At 44.7% G+C, this 21,139-nt stretch overlaps 4 protein-coding genes, 1 long non-coding RNA gene and 1 other non-coding gene across 7 annotated transcripts; 1 reads left to right on the top strand and 5 right to left on the bottom strand.

Annotated features, from left to right (window-relative positions):
* The first annotated feature begins 2,002 nt into the window (after positions 1-2,002).
* On the top strand, positions 2,003-4,799 carry LOC100836179 (pentatricopeptide repeat-containing protein At3g53700, chloroplastic). Its single transcript, XM_003575835.4, has one exon. It carries the CDS (start codon positions 2,235-2,237, stop codon positions 4,506-4,508), a length of 2,274 nt encoding a protein of 757 aa, XP_003575883.1. The 5' UTR covers positions 2,003-2,234; the 3' UTR covers positions 4,509-4,799.
* Positions 4,800-5,693: 894 nt separating this feature from the next.
* Positions 5,694-7,687, bottom strand: LOC100835871 (serpin-Z2A). Of its 2 annotated transcripts, XM_014902453.2 has the most exons (3): positions 7,520-7,687; positions 6,904-7,329; positions 5,694-6,787 (listed from the first exon to the last, which is right to left on the bottom strand). In XM_014902453.2, the coding sequence occupies exons 1-3, from the start codon at positions 7,637-7,639 to the stop codon at positions 5,951-5,953; spliced, it is 1,383 nt and encodes a 460-aa protein (XP_014757939.1). In that variant the 5' UTR covers positions 7,640-7,687; the 3' UTR covers positions 5,694-5,950. The 2 variants fall into 2 exon arrangements, with proteins under 2 accessions (XP_014757939.1, XP_003575882.1); XM_003575834.3 differs by lacking the exon at positions 7,520-7,687 and having other exon boundaries at positions 6,904-7,516.
* A 599-nt stretch (positions 7,688-8,286) lies between these two features.
* Positions 8,287-10,551, bottom strand: LOC100835562. Its single transcript, XR_002966084.1, has 2 exons — positions 10,298-10,551; positions 8,287-8,875 (listed from the first exon to the last, which is right to left on the bottom strand). It is a non-coding gene; the product is annotated as an uncharacterized LOC100835562 (long non-coding RNA).
* Positions 10,552-11,747: 1,196 nt separating this feature from the next.
* Positions 11,748-14,384, bottom strand: LOC100840860 (thioredoxin domain-containing protein PLP3B). Its single transcript, XM_003577329.4, has 8 exons — positions 14,133-14,384; positions 13,163-13,237; positions 13,010-13,057; positions 12,777-12,919; positions 12,619-12,691; positions 12,474-12,535; positions 12,204-12,301; positions 11,748-12,120 (listed from the first exon to the last, which is right to left on the bottom strand). Exons 1-8 carry the CDS (start codon positions 14,214-14,216, stop codon positions 12,011-12,013), a joined length of 693 nt encoding a protein of 230 aa, XP_003577377.1. The 5' UTR covers positions 14,217-14,384; the 3' UTR covers positions 11,748-12,010.
* A 539-nt stretch (positions 14,385-14,923) lies between these two features.
* LOC100840561 lies at positions 14,924-19,463 on the bottom strand. Its single transcript, XM_003577328.4, has 7 exons — positions 19,120-19,463; positions 18,921-19,006; positions 17,170-17,316; positions 16,981-17,089; positions 15,723-15,846; positions 15,350-15,623; positions 14,924-15,260 (listed from the first exon to the last, which is right to left on the bottom strand). Exons 1-7 carry the CDS (start codon positions 19,238-19,240, stop codon positions 15,159-15,161), a joined length of 963 nt encoding a protein of 320 aa, XP_003577376.1. The 5' UTR covers positions 19,241-19,463; the 3' UTR covers positions 14,924-15,158.
* A 1,559-nt stretch (positions 19,464-21,022) lies between these two features.
* TRNAV-CAC lies at positions 21,023-21,096 on the bottom strand. The gene has a single exon. It is a non-coding gene; the product is annotated as a tRNA-Val (tRNA).
* Between the last annotated feature and the right edge of the window lie 43 nt (positions 21,097-21,139).

Here is a 21,139-nt window from a genome sequence, read left to right as displayed (position 1 = left end):
GTAGCAAGACTAGTATTTAGTTCAATTTTTGGGTGAGTTAAACTAAAAAAACAGCTCCTATAAAATTCAACATTCCGAATAAGGCTTGTCATATGGGCTTTTGTCTTTTTTTTTTGGACATGACTAGGGAACGCCGTTGGTTAGTTAACGCCGGCCAGCCAACGGTCCAAATCAGGCAGTTTCCAATTCATTTTTAATTAGGTTAAACCTATAAGGAAAGCTTTTAATCCCGCGCGGATCGCTGTTCCAGTTTCCTGCGTCAGTAGTTATTTAATTCAGCTTGTTCTTTTTTCAAAACGCCAAAATTTCCAAACCGAGCGTCCAAATTATAATCCGTTTTCACCGTTGGCTTTATCGCCACGAGATTTTCAAAACTAGATCCCAATTGGATATATTTTGACAAATATTTTTCGAAAAGCAACCTTTTTGTTAAACAATGCAACTTTCTCGTACTTTTTTTGCAACTTTGTCAGGGCTGTTACATTGTGCCGACAACTTTTCACATACTAGCAATCTTTGGTTGCTATACTGGTAAGTTTGACTCGCGTACTATCGACTTTTGTTTCTATATCAGTAACTTTGGCTATCACCAGCAATTTTAACGATACATGCAACTTTGGTTACTATGTCGGCAAGTTTGACTAGCGTACTATCAACTATAGCTTCTATACATGCAACTTTTCACTCACGTAGTAGCAACTTTAATTTCTATACGGGTAATTTTCACTCACATAATAGCAACTTTGGCTCATATATCGGCAAATTTAACTATCATACTAGGAACTTTGGCTTCTATATATGCTGGCAACTTTCACTGACATGTTATCAACTTTGTATGTTCTATTGGCAACTTTCACTCACATATACTAGCAACTTTGGCTGCTATGTCGGCAACTTGCACTACATACTAGAAACTTTGGAACCTATATCGGCAACTTGGACTCACATACTAGCAACTTTGGCTGCTATACCGTGACTTTGACTCACATACTAGCAACTTTTGTGCTACACCGACATCTTTGACTCACATATTAGCAACTTTGGCTGCTATACTGACAACTTTCACTCACATAATAGCAAATGTGCCTGCTATACCGACATCTTTCACTCTTGCGCTAGCAACTTTGACTCATATACTTACAACTTTGACTCACGTATTAGCAACTTTAGCTCTTATAATGATAGTTTTGACTCTTATATTAGCAACTTTGATTCTCATACTAGCAACTTTGGCTCCCACGTGGTACCATTTTTTCTCTACTCTACCAACTTTCACTATACTCTAGCAACTTTACCTCCATCACCAACAAATCTAGAGTGCCTCAGTGTGTTTATGCTGGCAACTTTGACTCTAATACTAGCATTTTTGGCTTATATATATGCCGGGAACTTTCACTCACATACACGTGACCACTCGTCTCCTCACTCGCTAATCATGTCAACGCCGTCTAACGTCGACGGGGTAGGCAAATGTGAGAAAGTTATCCACGTTTAAGGCATATTCATATCTTATAGTACAAAAACAGTATCACAAGCAAGTTAACAACAAAGGTAGTCAACTTATGAATGAGAAGTTGCTTTATTTTTATAGAAAGTTGCTTTTCGAAAAAACTTCGTCAAAACATATTCATATGTATCTTGTTTCGAAGAGCTCATCGCGAGAAACGCAACCATGAAAACGGATTAATATTCCGATGCTCGAGTAGAAAGTTATGACTTTTTGAATATTTCAAATCGGAAATAAATGCAAGGGATTGCATGCTCTATTAAGTTAAACGACAGAGAAAACCGCATGTGTCCTCTGTTTTGGCGGTCAGACCGGCCAGTTCAAGCGTGCGCTCGCTGAAGAATAAAAGTGCAGCTGCATTTGTTAGACATTGGGCTTTTTTTTAAAAAAAAACATTCACTTCAAATTCCTTGCCACTGGATCCAAATCAAATGGTTCAGATCTACTGGGAAGACGGTACTACAGCTCAGGAAGTACAGGATGAGGTTAACTTCTCTCCCTCCCCTATCCCCTGTTCGCGGTCACACTGCTATCCCCTCGTTTCTTTCTCCGTGCGCCGCTGCAAGCCGGCAACTCCTCTTCGCCTCAGTTCGATTTCTCCTCTGCGTCTCCCAAACCCAAAGGGCTCCCAGCACACCACCTGTTCGATTAATTGCCTCCTCGCTTGCTGTTGCCCCGTCCTAGCTTCCTTGCGTTGCGCCCACCAAATGCTCGTGACATTGCCGCAATGGCCTTCGCGATGCACCTAGCATCATCCTCCTACCCCCGCGCCGCGTCGCCGCTGCCGCAGGTGACTGCTTGCCCGTCGAATGCCGGTCTACCAGCGGCAGCGCGGGGACCGTGGTGGCAGCGACGCGCCCGTTTCCAGCTGAAGTTCGCCGCCGGCTCCGAGCAGGAACGGCTCGTCACCGCCCTGCGCGAGCAGGCGGACCCGGAGGCGGCGCTCCGGATGCTCAACTCGGCGCTCGCGCGGGACGACGGTCTCACCCCGAGCCGCGACGTCTACGAGGAGATCATCCGGAAGCTCGGGACGGCCGGCGCTTTCGACCTCATGAAGGTGCTCGTCGGGGAGATGCGGCGGGAAGGGCACGAGGTTGGCCTGGGCCTGGTGCAGTCCTTCATAGGGAGCTATGCGCGTCTGCAGCTGTTTGATGATGCCTTCGATTTGGTGTCCAACCAGCTTGACATGTTTGGTGTGCAGGCGAACACAGAGGTGTACAATCACCTTCTCACTGTTCTTGCCGAGGGGAGCAAGATAAAGCTCCTTGAGTCGGCGTATACTGAGATGAGCAGTCAGGGGATCGAACCTGACGTTGTCACTTTCAACACAGTGATCGACGCTCTGTGTCGAGCTCGTCAGGCTAGGACCGCGGTTTTGATGCTAGAGGAGATGTCTAGCTGTGATGTGGCGCCTGACGAGACCACATTCACTACGTTGATGGAAGGGTTTGTTGAGGAGGGGAGCATTGAGGCTGCTCTGAGGCTGAAAGCACGAATGTCAGAAATGGGTTGTTCACCAACAAGTGTGACTGTCAATGTTTTGATTAATGGGTACTGCAAGCTGGGAAGAGTGGGAGATGCTCTCGGCTATATACAGCAAGAGATTGCAGATGGTTTCGAACCTGACCGGGTCACGTTTAGTACTTTTGTTAATGGTCTTTGCCAAAACGGTCATGTCGATCATGCCCTGAAAGTCTTGGGTTTGATGCTCCAGGAGGGCTGTGAACCAGATGTTTACACCTACAGTACTGTTATAAACTGCCTGTGTAATAATGGAGAACTTGAAGAGGCTAAAGGGATTGTTAATCAGATGGTGGATAGCGGTTGTTTGCCTGACACTACCACCTTCAATACTCTCATTGTTGCCTTATGCACAGAGAATCAACTTGAGGAAGCCTTGGACCTCGCACGTGAGCTAACAGTGAAGGGCCTATCTCCAAATGTATATACTTTCAATATTTTGATAAATGCCCTTTGCAAGGTTGGAGATCCTCATCTTGCTGTCCGATTGTTTGAAGAGATGAAGAGCAGTGGATGCACCCCTGATGAAGTTACATACAATATATTGATTGACAACCTTTGCTCATCGGGGAAGCTTGCAAAAGCTTTGGATTTGTTGAAGGAGATGGAAGTTAGTGGCTGTCCTCAGAGTACAGTGACATATAACACTATAATTGATGGTTTATGCAAGAGAAGGAGAATAGAAGAAGCAGAAGAAGTTTTTGATCAAATGGATGTAACAGGCATTGGAAGGAATGCGATCACATTCAACACACTAATTGATGGCTTGTGCAACGCCGAAAGGATTGATGATGCAGCAGAGCTTGTTGACCAAATGATAAGTGAAGGGTTGCAACCTAATAATGTCACCTACAATTCTATTCTTACTCATTACTGCAAGCAAGGAAACATAAGTAAAGCTGCTGATATTTTACAAACTATGACTGCAAATGGATTTGAGGTTGATGTTGTTACATATGCAACACTCATTAATGGTCTATGCAAGGCTCGTCGGACTCAAGCTGCTTTGAAGCTTCTTAGAGGTATGCGAATGAAAGGGATGAAGCCAACTCCAAAAGCTTACAACCCTGTGATTCAGTCTCTATTTAGAGGGAATAATGGCAGAGATGCGCTGAGTCTTTTTAGGGAGATGACAGAAGTTGGCGGACCTCCTGATGCTTTCACATATAAGATTGTTTTCCGTGGTCTCTGCCGTGGTGGAGGGCCTATTAAAGAAGCTTTTGATTTCTTGGTAGAGATGGCAGATAATGGTTTCATACCAGAGTTTTCATCATTCCGTATGCTAGCTGAAGGTCTACTGAACCTGGGTATGGATGATTACCTGATAAGAGCTATTGAACTAATTGTTGAGAAGGCAAACTTTAGAGAGTCTGATATTTCTGCAATAAGGGGGTATCTCAGGATCCGTAAATATTATGATGCAATAGCAACTTTTGGCCGTCTCCTGGAGGTCAACAACCCTCGGTGGACTTACCGATGATGCATCACAAATACCTGAGACGATAGAATCTGGAGAATTACTCAGTAGATGAAAATTTTCTGGTTGTTTCATCAGGATATATATCTTGAATCAATTTTGAATGGATGACTATGCTTGTCCCTTGGTGGGGATGAAGTCATCATGTAGAAGTTACTTATCCTGATTCGGAAACTCAAGGAGAATTGTTTATCGTCAATTCCAGTTTGGACCTCTCTTGAGTTTCTATGTTTTTCAAGGTGCTAATGTCAGAATTGTTTACTGCCTTTTCATCAAACTCTTCATTTATCAGTACTATTCTGTCTTCATTTTACTATAGTTCGCTTGAATATTGGTTACAGCTAGAAATATTAGCAGCAGCCTATATTCTAACTTTTAAATTCAACAGTACCATATCTCTCCATATGCCATTTGGAGGATATTCTTGCAAGGTCGCTTCAAATTTAATATGACTCTATGAGTACCAAAGATAGTTTCAAACATCTAGCACACCATAGCAACGCCCGGTCCCTGAGCTATTGTAAAATGAATGGGGACGGAAAGTTCAAGACCAAAGAACTTCGTTCTTAAATATTAGTTGATCTTATCATCTGATTTATTTCATTCAATTTTTCATCTGATGAATCTTGTGTCTGATCTTTGTGATCACCATGGCCATATATCTCTGCCAAGTGATTGGAAACGATTGCTTTAAATGTTAGCGAACTAATCGATATTGGCATGTTCTTATTAAGTATGTGACTCTTGTTTGAATATACCTTGTTAGGAAAATTACAGGGGCATCCAGGAGAAATTCAAGGAGTCCTATGTGGTGTCTGTACGGTAAATTTCTTCTCTTGACTGGCTTAAATTACTCTATCACAATATATTTGAGTATTGCAAGAGAAAAAGTTGAAATAGATATGTAAGAGTATTTTCCTCTCTTATTTTGAAGTGGGGAACATTTTTTTGGATAATATGATAACTAAGAAATGTTTTTTGTACACTAAACTGAGAAACAGTTGTAGTATTTGTCTTTTGCTAATAACCTTATAGACAACCTTAAGGGACATGCTATCATGGATTCTCAGAAGGGCAGTTATATTGCAGAAATGAAACTGCTCAGTGAATCACCGTGGATTCTCTGAAGGAATACTGCAAGTATGAGCAAGTGTCAACTTTCTCATTTCTCACATTTTGCACCTTGAATATTTCAACCCAGATTTGCAGTTTGTAATGTCAGTAGTTTCATTTGGCAAAGCTAATAGAAGAAGAACAAGCTAGAAGCTACAAGAAGAAGAAACAACCGCATCAATTTCCTTGCACATGAGTGCCAGTGAGGTAGCAACAATGATCTGTGCCTGGAACTCCCGTGTGAATTATAATTATATACTCCATCTTTGCTAAATTAACTGACGTGCTAGCCAGTTAATTCGGAACGGGGGGAGTAAACAAAATTAGGGCTGCTATTCCCCCGAGTTGTTGGAAGGGTCAAGAACGTGGCCGGTGAACAGCACGGCGCCGGACCCCTCCTCCACGACGAAGAACGCGAAGGGATGGTCGGCGATGAAATCCACGGGCGGCCCTGGATCTCTGCCGCACTGCAAGGTCATGGTGAGGCCCGTGGAGGCCGCCGCCACGGTGCCTTCCTCGTCCACCTCCACCACCGCCTTGTGGAACACCTCCTCCACCCACAGCCCAGCACCGCCGGAGTCCTCCTTCGCCGCCTTTGCCTTCTTCTCCTCAACCATGTCACCGAAATCGGCCCCCGAGCCAAACGCCTCCCGGAGCCCCAGGCTTGTGAGCGCATCCTTCATGCGGCAGGAGAAGGAGAGCTTGAACCTGGGCAGCCGGAGCTTGCGCACCTCCTCCCGCCACCTGGGCAATCTGCCGAACAGGTAGCCCGCGCCACCTGCCGCCATTGAATCGACAAGCCCGCGCAGGCCGTCGCGCGCGTCCGGGAGGAACACGCACATCGAGTACCTCGCCGCCGCCGCCGCCGACATGTAGGGGAGCTTGAGCACCTTGAAGCCGTCATGGCAGGCGACGAAGTGCTCCGCCTGCGGCTCGGCGGACATGAAGGGCACGCGGACGGCGGTGCCGTCGAGGCGGTGGAACCGGCGGTCCTTGGTGCGGCTCTTGCGGAAGGCGTCCTGCTTCTTCCACTTGCCGTTGAAGTAGACGGCGCTGGCGAGGACTAGCCTCGTGTCGGCGTGCACCGATCTCGGCGGCAGCACGGAGGGGATGAGCTTCCTCGTCGCCTCCGCCACCCAGCCGTTTATCTCCTCCCTCGCATCCTCCGCCTGCAAGAAGAAACCGATGGGAAGAGACCGAGAGACGAGAAAGAGAGAGATTAGTTCAAATTTCAAAAAAAGCCATGGAATTAAGATCGATTGGCTTGGCGAAGGCGTTGACGGACCTTGGAGACGAAATCGACGGCGCGTGCCTCAGCCTTGTAGGACTGGGCGGCGGCCTGGCGGAAGGCCGGTTTCAACTCCAGGTCCTTCTGGCACCAGACGCCGCACGCGAAGGTGACGACAGGGTCGGCGGCGCCATCGGCGGCGGCGGCGGGAAGGGCGTGGTCCGCCATGGCGCGCATGAGCCCCGCGAGCTCGTCGCGCGAGGCGGCGCCGAGCAGGGCGAGGAGCTCGTCGAGGGTGGTGCCGCGGGCGCCGGCCGCGGCCAGGCCCAGCGCTGCGTAGACGGACAGCGGCGAGAACGCGACGTTCTCGTTGGACTCGCGCTCGGCGAGCTCCTTGGACAACCGGAGCGCGAACGCCGACAGGCCGCCGGAGGAGGAGTCGACGACGGCGGCGGCCTCGCCCACGCGCGCCCTCTTGATCCGCTTCTCCATCGACGTCACGTAATGAAACGAGATATTAGTATGGCCGGTGCGTGGAGTATATATTACTGGGTTCGACACGAAACATGATTAAGCACGTACGTAGGGCGCACGACACGAAAAACAAGTCTTGTTTCTTTTGGAATGCGCCGCTTTTTATGCAGGTATCCAATAAATGAAGATTGTTTTTTACCTGAAATGGAACTTCCATTATAAACAGTCCCGTTTCTTTTGGATGCAGCTGCCAATATTGTAGGTAGATATCCAACAACGAAATAAAGATTTTTTTAGCTGGAAGCCTGGAACAGAACATCCATTACGACGCAGGCGGCACAGCCGTATGGCTTGCGGTAGCTGGAAGCCTGGAACAGAACTTCCATTAGACCAAATTCCATGACCCACACGGCCACACGGCCACCCGGCCACCCGGCTGGCCCCGCCACAGACATACTCCCTTTGTGGCCATTATTATGATGACACAGACAAAGATAAAATATATTTAGAGCAGTCCAGAACTTCAAATATGAAATATACCTCAATGTACCCCAAAGCCATGCCATGCTCCATCCTTAGAGTGCAAGTTTTGTCATCCTACAGAGCCCCACTACAATCATCCTTGATCTTCTTGATTTTCTGAAATTTCTTCTTAATAGTCATGTAATGGTTGCTCATCTGTGTTCCAGTCAAGACTTGGTGAAAATGCTCATTCAATACCCTTGCACAACCATTGTACTGCATCATCTTGAAGCCTGAAGATGTCCTTGCACCACTTTCCACAAGTGCAGCCATGTGCTTCAGCATAAAAGTTGACATGGCAGAGGTCCATGTCACCACAGCCCGACCATCACCAACCACACCAACATCGTTCTCCATTCCTGCAACACTATATTCAACATGCAAAGCAACATTTATTCAGTATGGAGATGCAATACTTTATTCAAATAGCAATATCACTGGAAATTGTAAATAAGTTCATAATAAATGCATATTTTCACCCACGAATGGTACACAAATTGTGTCACCTCATTACATGAATATCCGATAGAAAATATAACATCAATATTGCATAAGAAACAATCTAAGCACCCTGGTTTGCCAAGTATTCTGCACGGGCTGCCCACATTGCATTTGCTATATTATTCCTACGAGTAACAATGGCTTGATGTTCCCTAGCTTGTTCTCTTGTAGTTGTAGCATGGACATGAAATGTTGTTTCTTGAGGTGGCTCAGTTTGTGCTTCCATAAAAAAATCATCTGCCCCATCACTCAACATCCAATTACGTATGATGCAACATGCTTGAACTATATCAACTTGAGTCAGGTATGGGAAAAAAAGGCTTAATATCATCTAGGACTTTGAATCTTCTCTTGAGGGACCCAAATGCACACTCTACTTTCATGCGAAGGGAAGAGTGCCCAAGATTAAATAATTCCTCTGCATTTTCAACTGGATGGTGTCCCCATTCATTGAGGTGGTATCTTGTACTGCAGAAGGGAGGGAGGAATCCAGGCTTAGCCCCATAGCCGGCATCAACTAAGTAGTATTTACCTATTATAGTGAACATAGCATTAGATAAGTATTTCAATATCATCCACACATAACAAAATGTTACAACTTATTATTAGTTGTACCCGTTGGTATAAGGCCATTGGGTCTTTCTAATGCATCTTTTAAGACAGTTGCATCATGAGCTGTGCCCTCCCAACCGGCCAGCACATAAGTGAACCTCCCAGAAAAATCTACCGCGGCCAAGACATTTTGTGTAGTACCATGGACTTAGCAACAGAACACCTCACATGGGTACCATCTATTGCTCCAATGCAATCCTAATATATCAACAATACTATTAGACACCATGCAATTCTAGGGGTTCCAAAAATTGCAACAACTTCCTACCCATCTTACCTTAAAAAATGGATCCCAACGATGGTTGCCTTCAATTACAGGTGAAATAGCAACGGGAGGTGGCTTGATATACTCATTTCGCAGCTCACCAATAGCATGTAATACTAGGTTGAAATATCGGCTAGTGGTTTCAATTGACCTATCAAAATTTGTGACAACTAACATATTTCTTAGATAGTGCCCAATTGTGTTGAGGAACATAGCAACTTGCTGCTCAATGGACATATGTATAGTATCTTGAAGTAGTCCACGTTCCCGAAACACATTACAAAACCGAAAGAATGCACCTCTACCAAGCCTAAGCATGTTTTTGCAAGTTGTGTCATCCCTCCAAATTTTGTTTTCGAGATACTCCATGCGCATCCTATCTCTTTCATCAATGGGTCCATAGCTAATTGGTTCTCTTTCTCTTCTTTTTTTTTTTCTAGACTCAACAGCAAGCACAGCCATGAACATCCACATGTAAGCCGCCGCCGCCCAAATAAACAAATTTGTTCGATTTACCATCTACAAAATTACATCAATTGCACACACATAAAACATAGCTGAAAATATGAATACACATACCAACAAATTTTACATGCCATAAGTCAATCGATGGGAAAGAAGAGGACGAAGAGGAAGCAGTGGGCAGTGGCGGGGACAGAGGCAAGAACAAGAAGAGGAATAAGTGGCAGGAGAGAGCAGATGGGGAAAAAAGAAAAAGAAAGAAGAAGAGTGGCCGGGAGAGAGAGCAGAGATGGGGAAGAAAGAGGAGAGCAGTGGCCGGGAGATAGCAGATGGAGGAAAAAAGAAAAAAGAGAGATGGAGCCGGGAGAGAACAGAAGAGGGAGGGGCAGAGGGGGAAGAGGGACTGAGCAAGAGGGAGAAGAGGAAGGGGCAGAGGGAGAAGAGAGACTGAGGGAGGGGCCGGTCGCCGCCACCAGCAGTCGCCGCCATGGCCGATCGGACAAGAACGGCGGCGGTTGCTTCCATGGCCGATCGGACGAGAAAGAAGAGGGAGGGAGCAGAGAGGAAGGACGAAGGAGGAGGAAGGAGGAAGAAGAACAGGGGTGCAGGTGATACCTTGGCAGATCGCGGAGTAGCCGGTGGCCGCACTCGTCGCCGCCGCCGCCGCTGCTTCTCTAGGTTTCGCGCTAAATCGCGAGAGACTGCGCGGGTGGGAAAATGAGCGAGGTGGGAAACGCGGGAGGCAACTGGGTCGGGAGAATTGGGGCGCGTTTGGTTCCATCTCCCAACAAAGCTATAGCTGGGCTAGCCCGGCTGGTCAGCTCGCATGGGCCATGCTCTGGTTAGCTATGTGTTTGGTTCGATGTGCTTTGCCAGTAAGAGTTCATGGAGATCCTGGGCTGCGGATGGCTTGGTGAAGTTTCTTTCCAATCTTGCCGTCGAGAGCGAGTCAATTTGGCTCTCCCTCAGGAGCAAGCTTTTCCTTGCACATAGCGGCAATCTCTCTCAAAAGCAAAATTATTTTAGATACCAAACAACAAACCTAGCTAAGCTAGGCTATATAACTGATTTTGCTCTAAAAGCAAACAGACCCCCAACCGGTGTTTTGGGCCTATTTTTTGGTCCAACCTAGCCACGTCCCTCAACCAAACACGAGCTAAAAATGTTTTGGGCCAGATGGCACTGCACGGGGCGGCCTGACCCCCTGAACCAAACACATCCTAAGTGACTCAAATTTGTCTAAATATAAATATATATATATATATATATATATATGTGTGTGACTAAAAAGCGTCTAGATAATGTAATAGAAAGTCACTTGATATGAGACGAAAAAAGTATGAGATACTTTGCAAACAAGCAATAGCCTCGACACGAAGAGCATCCTGGATGTGAGCCATATATAGGACCTGCACCACATCTGACCACATCTTCATCAGAGTCTTGAATCACAAAAACCCATCCCCTAGTACCATCAACTCTACCATTCTGTTTGGAGAAATAAGAATCGAGGGTCAATCCCACTTTATAGTACCGGCAACGCACGTGTCATTTTTTTTTTGTTGAAAACAATACTTGGTAATTCATTGAAGGTTTTATAATTGTTTCAGAAAGCTTTTCGAATTAGTCGTGGACGTGGAATTAATCGTATGGATTTGTACACAATTGGGTTTGTGTTGACATGGTAAAGGGTATACTCGTGTCATTCATGTGTAACTAAAACTCATTGTGCATGTTATATTATAAAAACTGACGTGGCACGTTCGATTTAGCCGGTTAGATGCTAAGATCTTTTGGATCCACGATGAGCTTTTAGTAGTAGTAGTACATATAAAAGACCTACTTCCTCCATGGAATCTTTTATAAATCCACGTCAGAACGGAGGAAGTATTTTGTTTTGTTAAGACAATCTTTGACCAATAATTAATTACTCTATTACTAGCAAATAATTTATCATCACCACTACTGTAAAAAGCACGATGGGGCGGGATCGAGACAAACTCAATCACTCGCACAATCTAACACATTTCAAATTCACCCATTGACATGCACATTATACCAAGACTAATTTGTAAAGTCCCCAGTGGGGGTTACTTGGAATTGTGTTAATTTGGAATTATTCGTTACACGGTTACTAGTTGATGAACTATATCCCACCTCACACAAAACTAGAGCTACTAGCAAATCACTTGTACATCCAGCCACCGCGTATCCAGTTCTGTTGTTTGATACAATACAGAACAACATAAATCGTAAAGAGCATTTGAGATCTAGAGTACAAAACGGACAAACTTAATGTTACAGAAGATATGATCCTCGGCTTCATACTCAATCTGAATCCGAATCGTGAGCGGTTGAAGATCTAACCCTCCTGTTTTTTGACATGTCGGTCTCATCATCTTCATCGTCCTCGTCTTTCTTCTTTTCCTCGATAATACCTACATTTTGCCGATGTTAAGCATATTTCCTATTTAAAAATTGTGAAGGAATGTGTATGGATAAGTTACAGTGCTATTTCTACCTTTCCTCTTGAGTACGTTTTCCAATGCCCTGGTAGAAAAATCATCTTTGCTTCCAAGGTCATCAAACCCGACTAACCGATCAATAGCAATACCCTTCCTGAAGTACAAAAGTGTCAATTGGGCCGCAAAAGCAAAACATCAGAATGCATTTCGATCCTCACATTAGCATTTGCATGGTGAAATAGGAACAGTGAGGAACACAAAACAGTCAAAAGGCACATTACCCACTCATGAAATAGGTAGAAGTCATGAACAATTTATGCACTTACTTGAACAATATAACACAGGGCAACATTTTGATTGCCAGCTTTGCCACGAAGAAGGGAGCATTCTGCATTAGTTATCAACAAATCAGAATCCGTCCTTGTACTAAAAACCAAAGTAAATTAAAGCTAACAGTGATAGCATACGAACTTCGGCATCAAGCTTGACGAATTTTGTCCCCAAGTAGACAGGTGCAAGGGCCTTCAAATGCTTATCCATGATCCTACCAAAGATTTACATAGCTATTCTTCAGTGAATCATCAGGTGCAAGAGTAAAGCAGGTTATGTAAAAAGGGGTTATGGCGTACTTGCAGCGGTAAAATTCACGATGGTAGAAATGACAGATAACTTTGTCACCACGAGTGACCTCTGCTAGGAAGTCTCCTTCAGTTATCTCCCTGTATTCACCATGACCTTGCCTCTTTAGCACTTCACGCTTCTCAACCTCTTTCTGTTGCATAGAGAAAATTGAGATACTTAACATGGCACTTACATTTTTACACGAGCTTCATAAGTGTGAGATGCAGATCAAGATCAGTACCTTCAGAGCAGCAATTCTTTCTGCATGCAATTTCTCAAGCTCTGGGTCCTACACAGCAGTTCCACAATATAATGATAGTGAGACAGATACCAAATATTTGATGCTCTACGAACATAAGAAAAACATTAAGAGATGGTGCAAAGTTCAACTCACATCCAATAACTCGTCAAGATCAACTTCATCATGGATTGCAGGTGTTGCTTGAGCCTTCTCTTTAGCTATAACTTCCTAACATGGTGTCTGTGTCAGTATCGCAAAAAGCAACGGGAAGGGTGGAACAGAGAATGTTGTTATTGTTGCTCCAACGGCAGATTTAATAAACGCACAGATTCACAGCCATCCAACATAGAGGCCACCAGCTTATAGCATGAAATTCATGAAAAGTAAACATTTACCATTGTGATAACGGAAAACCATGGATGGCACAAGCAAAAAGAGACAACATCAGCTTACCCGTCGCATTACAAAGAGTAAAAATTCAAGAATGAGCAATAATTATTCCAATGCCAACAGTGTGTTGCTGTGAGTCTACGAAAAAGTTATCTTGATAAATACAGCATAACTTAAAAATTACACAATCCACAGTCCTTGTGTGGCCGATAGCCTGACGGTCCCAAACTTGCCATTTTTAAGCATCTAGCCATGTTTATTGGTTCAGCGTGAGCTCCTCCTGTATCACAAAGCCTCACAATTCACAGAATGTGCAGACCTCGTATTCGGGATGAAGTATACTAGCAATCTAGCCATCTAGGCCGAAGAAATGCATTCGAAATAAACATCTCCCAACTCCCCTAGTATTACAGAATAGTAGGAGGCAATGTAACCATTTTGCGATAATCCCACAACAGTCCTGCTCGCCTGTCCCAAAACCAATGGATTCGCACGAAATAATCTTAGCATCAGTCATTCGATCCTAGAGGCGAAGAGCTGCAGCTACCCAGCCGAGGAGTCATAACCACGACAAGAAAAAGGAAGTTGTTCCGAGATCCATGGCGCCAGCCTCCGCCTCAGCCGATCCCGCGATCCGCTCGCCGGATCAGACCGGGAACGGAGACCGCGCCGACCGGCAAGGCGTGGAATCTTAGAGGGGAGGGGAGAAGGGGGAAGGGCGAGCGAGAGTCACCTTCTTGTAGTCGCGGGCGGCGGCGGCCAGGACGTTGCCGAAGGCCAGGCCCTGGAGCTTCGACTTCACCTCATCCGGATCCATCTTCTACTCCCCCCTTCCTTCCTACTATCGCTGGCGCCTCCCTCCTCCGCCGCGACCGCTTCGGCTCGACTTCGCCGAAGATTTGCTCCGGTTCGGGTACGCCCGGTTCGGTGCAGGCGACCTTTGGAGTGTTCTGTTGCAGACTTGCAGGGCAGCCTCGGCAGCAGCAGCATTATACTGTCCTCAGCAAAATTTGGCCCGGTAAAGCCTTCTGCTAATCTTGGGCCTGTAGAATTTGGGCTCCTTTGAGACTTTCTTTTCACTGGCTGCTTTTATTCTCTAGTATTTCTTTCCCAAAAGTAATTGCCACTGATTTTTTTTTGAGAGGTAATTGCCATTGATTTATTTTTCCTTCAGGATGTAAAACGGAAGAAAATGCAGCGGTTGGGTGATACACAAAGAAAAGGCATGCGCAAATACGTTGAAGAAAGGGGAAATACAAAAGGGAAAGATAAACAGTAAGGCTGACTTGAAAATTAGCTACAGAAAAGCATATACAAAGAAAAAACGAAGTAGGAATGAAATTATTGTTGAATGAATTGTAAATATAGGAAAAGGCAGAATATCCTGAAAGCAGAATTGATAATTTTATGTACTGGATTACTTGAAATATCAAATGGATAAATGTCTGAGAATTGCAGCACAAAGAACACCAACAGGAGACCAGTAAACAAACAAAAAGCAGGAAACACATTGCAGGAACGAGCTGAGCTTCAGCGGGGTAAACCACTCATATTTGGTATAAAAATCAAGGTGTTGTCATTTCCCTGTTACAATGTACAAAATAAGACTGATGATATTGTATCGCCACAATGGGCTGCAGATACAAGAAACGCCCTGCCATCAGCTTTGCATTTGCCTCCTGTACAGCTGGGGGTAGTGCCGCGCTGGTCCTAAACTTAAGGTTATCATCGTCAACGGCCATCGACCTGATGGCATCGGCTATAGCAGTCCCAGGGACTTGAGCTGCTGGATGTGCTCTGCGGGGAGAGGTGGTGGAGACCAATCTGCATGCTCGCCATCGACATCTTCCACCACGTATTCCTGGAGAACACCAGAGTGGAGTTAAGCACAGGAGGTAAAACTATATTGATATAAAATATAAAGAGGGATGAGTAATGAGCAATACTCACCTTAGTTAGCATTCGCTTGGCAAGGATGTGATAGTGTCGTTGCCAGATCCGCTGGCCTACCATCGTCGCCACCAGAACACTGTAGAAGATGCCGACAACCGTGAACAGCCCGAGCACAATGACTCCCATGATGAGGAGTAGTGGTAACCCTGCCTCCCCTGCACCTCCCAGGCAACCACCACACTCCCCAGCTGTAGTTGCACAGCCTTCAAAGCATGTGGTGCAGTCAGTCCACATGCAAAGCGTACCAGGAAGATGGCAATCTGCACACATCCTGAAATGAAACAAAAGAGTGAGTTGAACAACATACAAGTGAATCAAGCATGTATCGATAACGGCGTAATGAATAGTCAATGAATTAATTGAAGCATACCCTGGCTGGCAGCAACAGAGACATAGTTCTCGACAAGGTTGAGCCAAGTCACTCCGTACTCTTCGGTCATAACATGTTATGAAGCATCCCGATAACCCGAGTAAAGCAAAAAACAATAAAGCTCCTGTAACAAGAATAAAGATGCTCGATTCAGTTCAGAATTAAACCTAATGCGCAACATAAGGTGCATCATAAATCTCAGCAACATTTTAGTGACTACATAAGAGATCCTAACACAATACCCTAGTATTAGTCTCTCAGAACCATACTTATTGATTACATTTGGCTCATCATTCCTTTGGTGTTTGAAATGGAACATTATGGTACCGGACCACTTCTGTGTTCTGTTCCAGACTTTAGTATATCTTAAATAGCACATTACCAAAAGGAAATAAGGAAAGAAGAAAAAGATGGACAGATCGACGGAGCCAAGAAGACCCATTTCAACCCTCGTGGAGGACATCACTTCTGCAGAATAATTAACAGGCCTAGAAGCCTTGGCACGACTGAAACAAGGCCTACTACATAGTAATAATGCTGGCACATTTTGCATGCTCACCCTCCCCCAACAATGTTGGCCAAAAATACTAAGCTTGCAGCCGTACAGCGACACGGGGAATAATACCATATCACTAGCAGACCCAGGAGGCCAGATTGAGATTCTTGGCCGGAATGCAACCGCACGACCAGAATGGCCAGAATTTTGGCCGATACGGGATGAGATTTGTTATGTACCATTTGGGATGCCAAAACAGGACGTTCCGTCCATTTCCGGCCGGAATGGAATTAAATTAATAAAATTGATCACAACACAAGTATAAAGCATTACAACTTAATGAATGCATCTGGTAGGAAGAAAGGAGCTATAATCATTGATATGCATGTAAATGGGGAAAGACGGCTTGCTATTTCCTATTTCACAAACATCTTATTCCTCTAGTCATTCAAAAAGAAAAGGAAAAACATCTTATTCCTCGTGTTTCTTTCCGAACTCTTATGTGAGTCGCCAGGCAGAATATACAGTAACTGCATGTTCCACTTCGTAAAATGTAGAGCTCCCATGTAGTTGGGTGCTAAGGATAAACGGTTAACCATTATCCAGAAAATTTCCACAGTTAGTGTTTGTTTGCATACAAAGGTTAGACCCAACTCCACACATCCAGACAAGGGCATAGGGTATTATAAATTCATCATCAAGGAGCAATGCAAAAACAAGTACATGTGATAATAAAAATATGCAAATGATGAAGTAGTTTACCACATATATAATAAAAACTAACTTCGTTATCGAAACCCCAGGCCGTCCTCAACCAATATTGCTGGTACCCATCAATAAAATGTACCAAATAGGCCAATGCAGAGATGACCTGAACAAACAAGAAATACTCTTTAACACAAAATATAATGTAGACAAACGAAAAGTGACACGGATTCTCAAGAAACTTACAAACTGGACAAGAGCAAAGATGAATAATATATCTCTAGTAACAAAGAAACGGAACTTCAGTGTTCGCCATTTCCTGTCAGTGTGGACATGAACCCTCAGGTAATAAGGGGCCTTGCAGGTGGTGCAATGAGAAAATGCGAACCCCTCCTGTATATGACAAAACATCAAGCACTATTAGTTTCTTGCAATAAAGATACATTTTCATTACTAGGCAAGCTTCAAATAGCTCAGACAATAAAATGCAAAGGATCGGACCACTGAATGCTTTTACATTTGCGACAGGAAAAAGTTCACATTTTATTTTCTGTTCAAATAAAAAATTCTCATATTTGTGAGTTGAAAGAGAAAATGCATATCTAACTATCATGTCTACTCAAAACTATTGGATCCATCCCACAGAAGCAACATGGTATCTGTCATAATCTAGACCTCCAACCTCCATCACCAACTCAACCTCCGTCTGCTCTTACCAAACAACACGATTTCTTTGATGTAGACATCCCAACATCCTAACACTAACAGAAAGAAGACTTTCCAATATTAACTACCAGCCTACACAAATGGACCTGGGAGCATCTGCCTAACAAGCTGCAACACCCATTTTATAAAATTTCCAAATGAAGAGTACATTGGTATCCAAGGAAAGAAATCTGACCTAACCCTGAATCTTAAAAGGAGAAATTTCAAGGAAACGCGGGAGTGGGCATGCAGACTGCTCAGGCAATACAGAACTTTCCCATGTACGGATGTTCCGTTATATTAAATGAAGATGGGTACTAACATGTGGTATTTACAGGCAATACGGGAGACTTCACAAATGTAACTTCAAAAACATGTCTGTTTCGGCCAACTGAAGCAATGCCATGTCAATTGTTGGTCTATCGGACTGTGCAAGTTTTTGTTTTATATTTTTGTTACTGAATTCGTGGTTACAACAAAATTCAATTATCTAGTTTTCAACTGTTCATCAACAAGATGCATTAATGCTGCAATTTTTTTACAACTCATAAATATCCCACTGTTCAATTTTCCCAAAAAGTTGAGCCAACTAACCAATATGAAGTTGCTCTCTAGCCTCTACAATCATGGTCATAAATGGCATAGCATATACACAGAAAACAAGGTTTTCACACAAAACATCAATGATCAAAGGACATTTTCAACAAAGAAAGAAAAGAAAAGCAAGCTAGGTTAAATAAATTTTCAGCAAATTACATAAATTTCCCTCCCGACAATCCTGATAGGAATGAAAAGAAAGCTCGGAGCTTCCACAAACACGGAGCAAATATAGAAACGTTTTCGGATTGACTCCACTAGCATGTCAATTGCTGATTCAGCCGCAGTAAATAGGCCTACATTATGAAAGGGAAGCGTAATGGATCTCTCATTTTCTACTTCTACGTACTACACACGACACATCACTAGATGAACAATGGTGACCAAGGATAGTAACATACTAAGATTGACTCCAACAAGAAGTCAAGAGGTAATTCAACCCCTGCAAATAGCCCTACATGTGGAAGAGAAATTTACTGAGCCTCCCATATATTATTCTACTACTCTAGAACTCTAGATGATCCATGAATTGGCTTAACACTACAATGCAAACCAAATCACACCTACAAAATTCCACGATCAAGCCACTGATGCAACCCTCGGTGGATCCACCGCACAATTACATCATGTCATAGCTCCCGGACAACGGCTGGAGCAGCTCCACGGCCATCTACAGAAAGGGCGAAAGCGCCTACCTTGACGGCCCTCCAGTGGTCGAGGCAGTCGCGGTGCACGTACTTGGACGTCCCCTTGCACTTGCACGGCGCGATGAAGTCCCTCCCTACACACGGACAACAGCACCGACACAAGCAATCAAACCCTCCTGCCAAAACCAAAACGATCAACAGCAACAGCAGCAGCTCTCGCGCACGGATCCACCCAGCAGGCACGTACCGTCGGTCTCGAGGCAGATCCGGCACTGGAGCTGGTCCCCGTTGCCGCCGGCCTCGAGGTCGATCTCCGACGGCGGCGGGATCAGCGGCGACGCCACCCCCCTCGCCTTCTCCTCCTCCATCCCCCCCTCCCACCTCACCGAACCGTCCGCCCCTTCCCACAAACCAAACGCTCCTGGTTCCTTCCTAGAACCTTCCCATCCGCGCGCCGGAACCCTAGCGACAGACAGCCCCTCCTCGTTCCCCTCGCCTCGATCGATTCGACGGGGGCGAGGACGGAGGAGGAGGGCAGGGAGGTTGGAGGAGAGTCGTTAGGTGTGGGTGGGGAATAGACTAGACTAGAGTTAACTCGGGGCGAAGCGAAGCGCCGAAGCGAGGTATATGTGGGGCCCGGAAAACTTTTGCGACGTGACCGCGGGGGTACGCCGGTCGATGACGCGTGGGGCCTCATGAAGAGGGCTGCGCGGTGGGGGTCCGTGGGTCGTGCGGTGCAGGTGGGAATTGACCCGGGAGCTTCCGAATTGGCTGCTGGTGGTTTAGCAGGAGGGTGTTTTTTATCTAGACTAGAGGTGTTAACCGTTGTTTGATTTTGATCATTGCCTGTGTTGTTCTCATTTATAAGATGTTATTCTGACTCTCTCTTTTTTGCAAAAAGATGTTATTTTGACTTGCCGGAACGTCGAGGGAGGACCTTGAAATTGTTTGAGTTGAATGAGTGATTACTTTGGAAAGCACCCATAAAAAGCAGGTAGTGTGCTGTTTCACGGCACTATACTGTTTGTATGGGCTCAAACAATATTCTTTTTTTTTTGCAGGGAGGCTCAAACAATATTCTGATACCAACAAATAAATCATTTGCGCAAGATTTAATGAAATGCTATTCCATGTAAGGTGAGTACCAAGGAAATGTTGTTTGCGAATGGCGACCCCTTCTTCTCGTACGTGTTGCTCCTTGTGGTCGTTATCCATGTCTTTTCCTAACGTTGGAATCATCCATTTGTGTGTGGTGTTACCTTGTGTCTCGAAGTGCTCTCCTGATTTCGAGCGCACGCTTGATCGATCTATGACGATACTTAATTATGCCGGGGCTTCTCTAACGGAAATCAAGGTGGTTATCTCTGGCGCGGGAACCGGTGTGACATAGATTTCTTCGGCAGTTATTGGTGGCGGCATCGTCCACGTGCAAGGGTTTAGTTGCCTAACAATTAACATCACTCCTCTTTGACAATATTTTTTCTATGCGTATAAATTACATATCTCTAATTGCTATTTCTCTGATCCTAAATTCTTGTCGTTGTTTTATTACAATTTTGAACTAAAACAACCACAACAATTTAGGATCGGAAGGAGTATCAAATCATTTCGGTTTTTTTTTGAGAGGTGAAGAGAGCATTAGCTGTACGTGTGTTTTCTAGAGTCAGGATGACATTCGTCGCTTGCTAGTTGGCATGTCAGATATTGTTGTACTCCCTCTCAAGCTATGGAAACACCGGCAAGAACTGATTTTAGAGAGCAAACACATCCCAAAAGCAGATCTTGTGTTGGGTGCACCTGTACTTGTTGGGTTGATCTCAAATGTTTGTCATCCCAACCGCTTTGGCGAAATCTAAGATGATTTATTTGTAGGTCATACGACCAAGGTGTAGGCGTCGAACATCGTATGCTCTGTGTGTAACTTGTCTCGTAGGCTAGACAATTGATATTGCCAAATATATTTTGGGATATTTCTGCCTGCCTTTGGTTGTCTAGCTGCAGACCACACTAAGTTGAACAGTGTGATTGGGCAATCCATTTATACTCGTATGCCAAAATTGGATAATCTACTAGTATCGGTACACTTAATTTCGTATGCCAAAAAAAAAATTAAGGAAGGAAATTTGTTCAACAAATAAATTATTATTACATGTCTAAGCCCAGGTTCGAACTGGGGACCTTTAGTGTGTGAGACTAACGTGATAACCAACTACACCACCCAGACAATTTGTTAATGAAGTACATGACGACATATTAATCCTGAGGAT

The sequence above is a fragment of the Brachypodium distachyon genome, chromosome 4, assembly GCF_000005505.3.
Source record: "Brachypodium distachyon strain Bd21 chromosome 4, Brachypodium_distachyon_v3.0, whole genome shotgun sequence".
NCBI lineage: Eukaryota > Viridiplantae > Streptophyta > Magnoliopsida > Poales > Poaceae > Brachypodium > Brachypodium distachyon.
The sequence above is the reverse complement of the archived record's forward strand: the minus strand, read 5'-3'. Positions and strand labels throughout refer to the sequence as shown.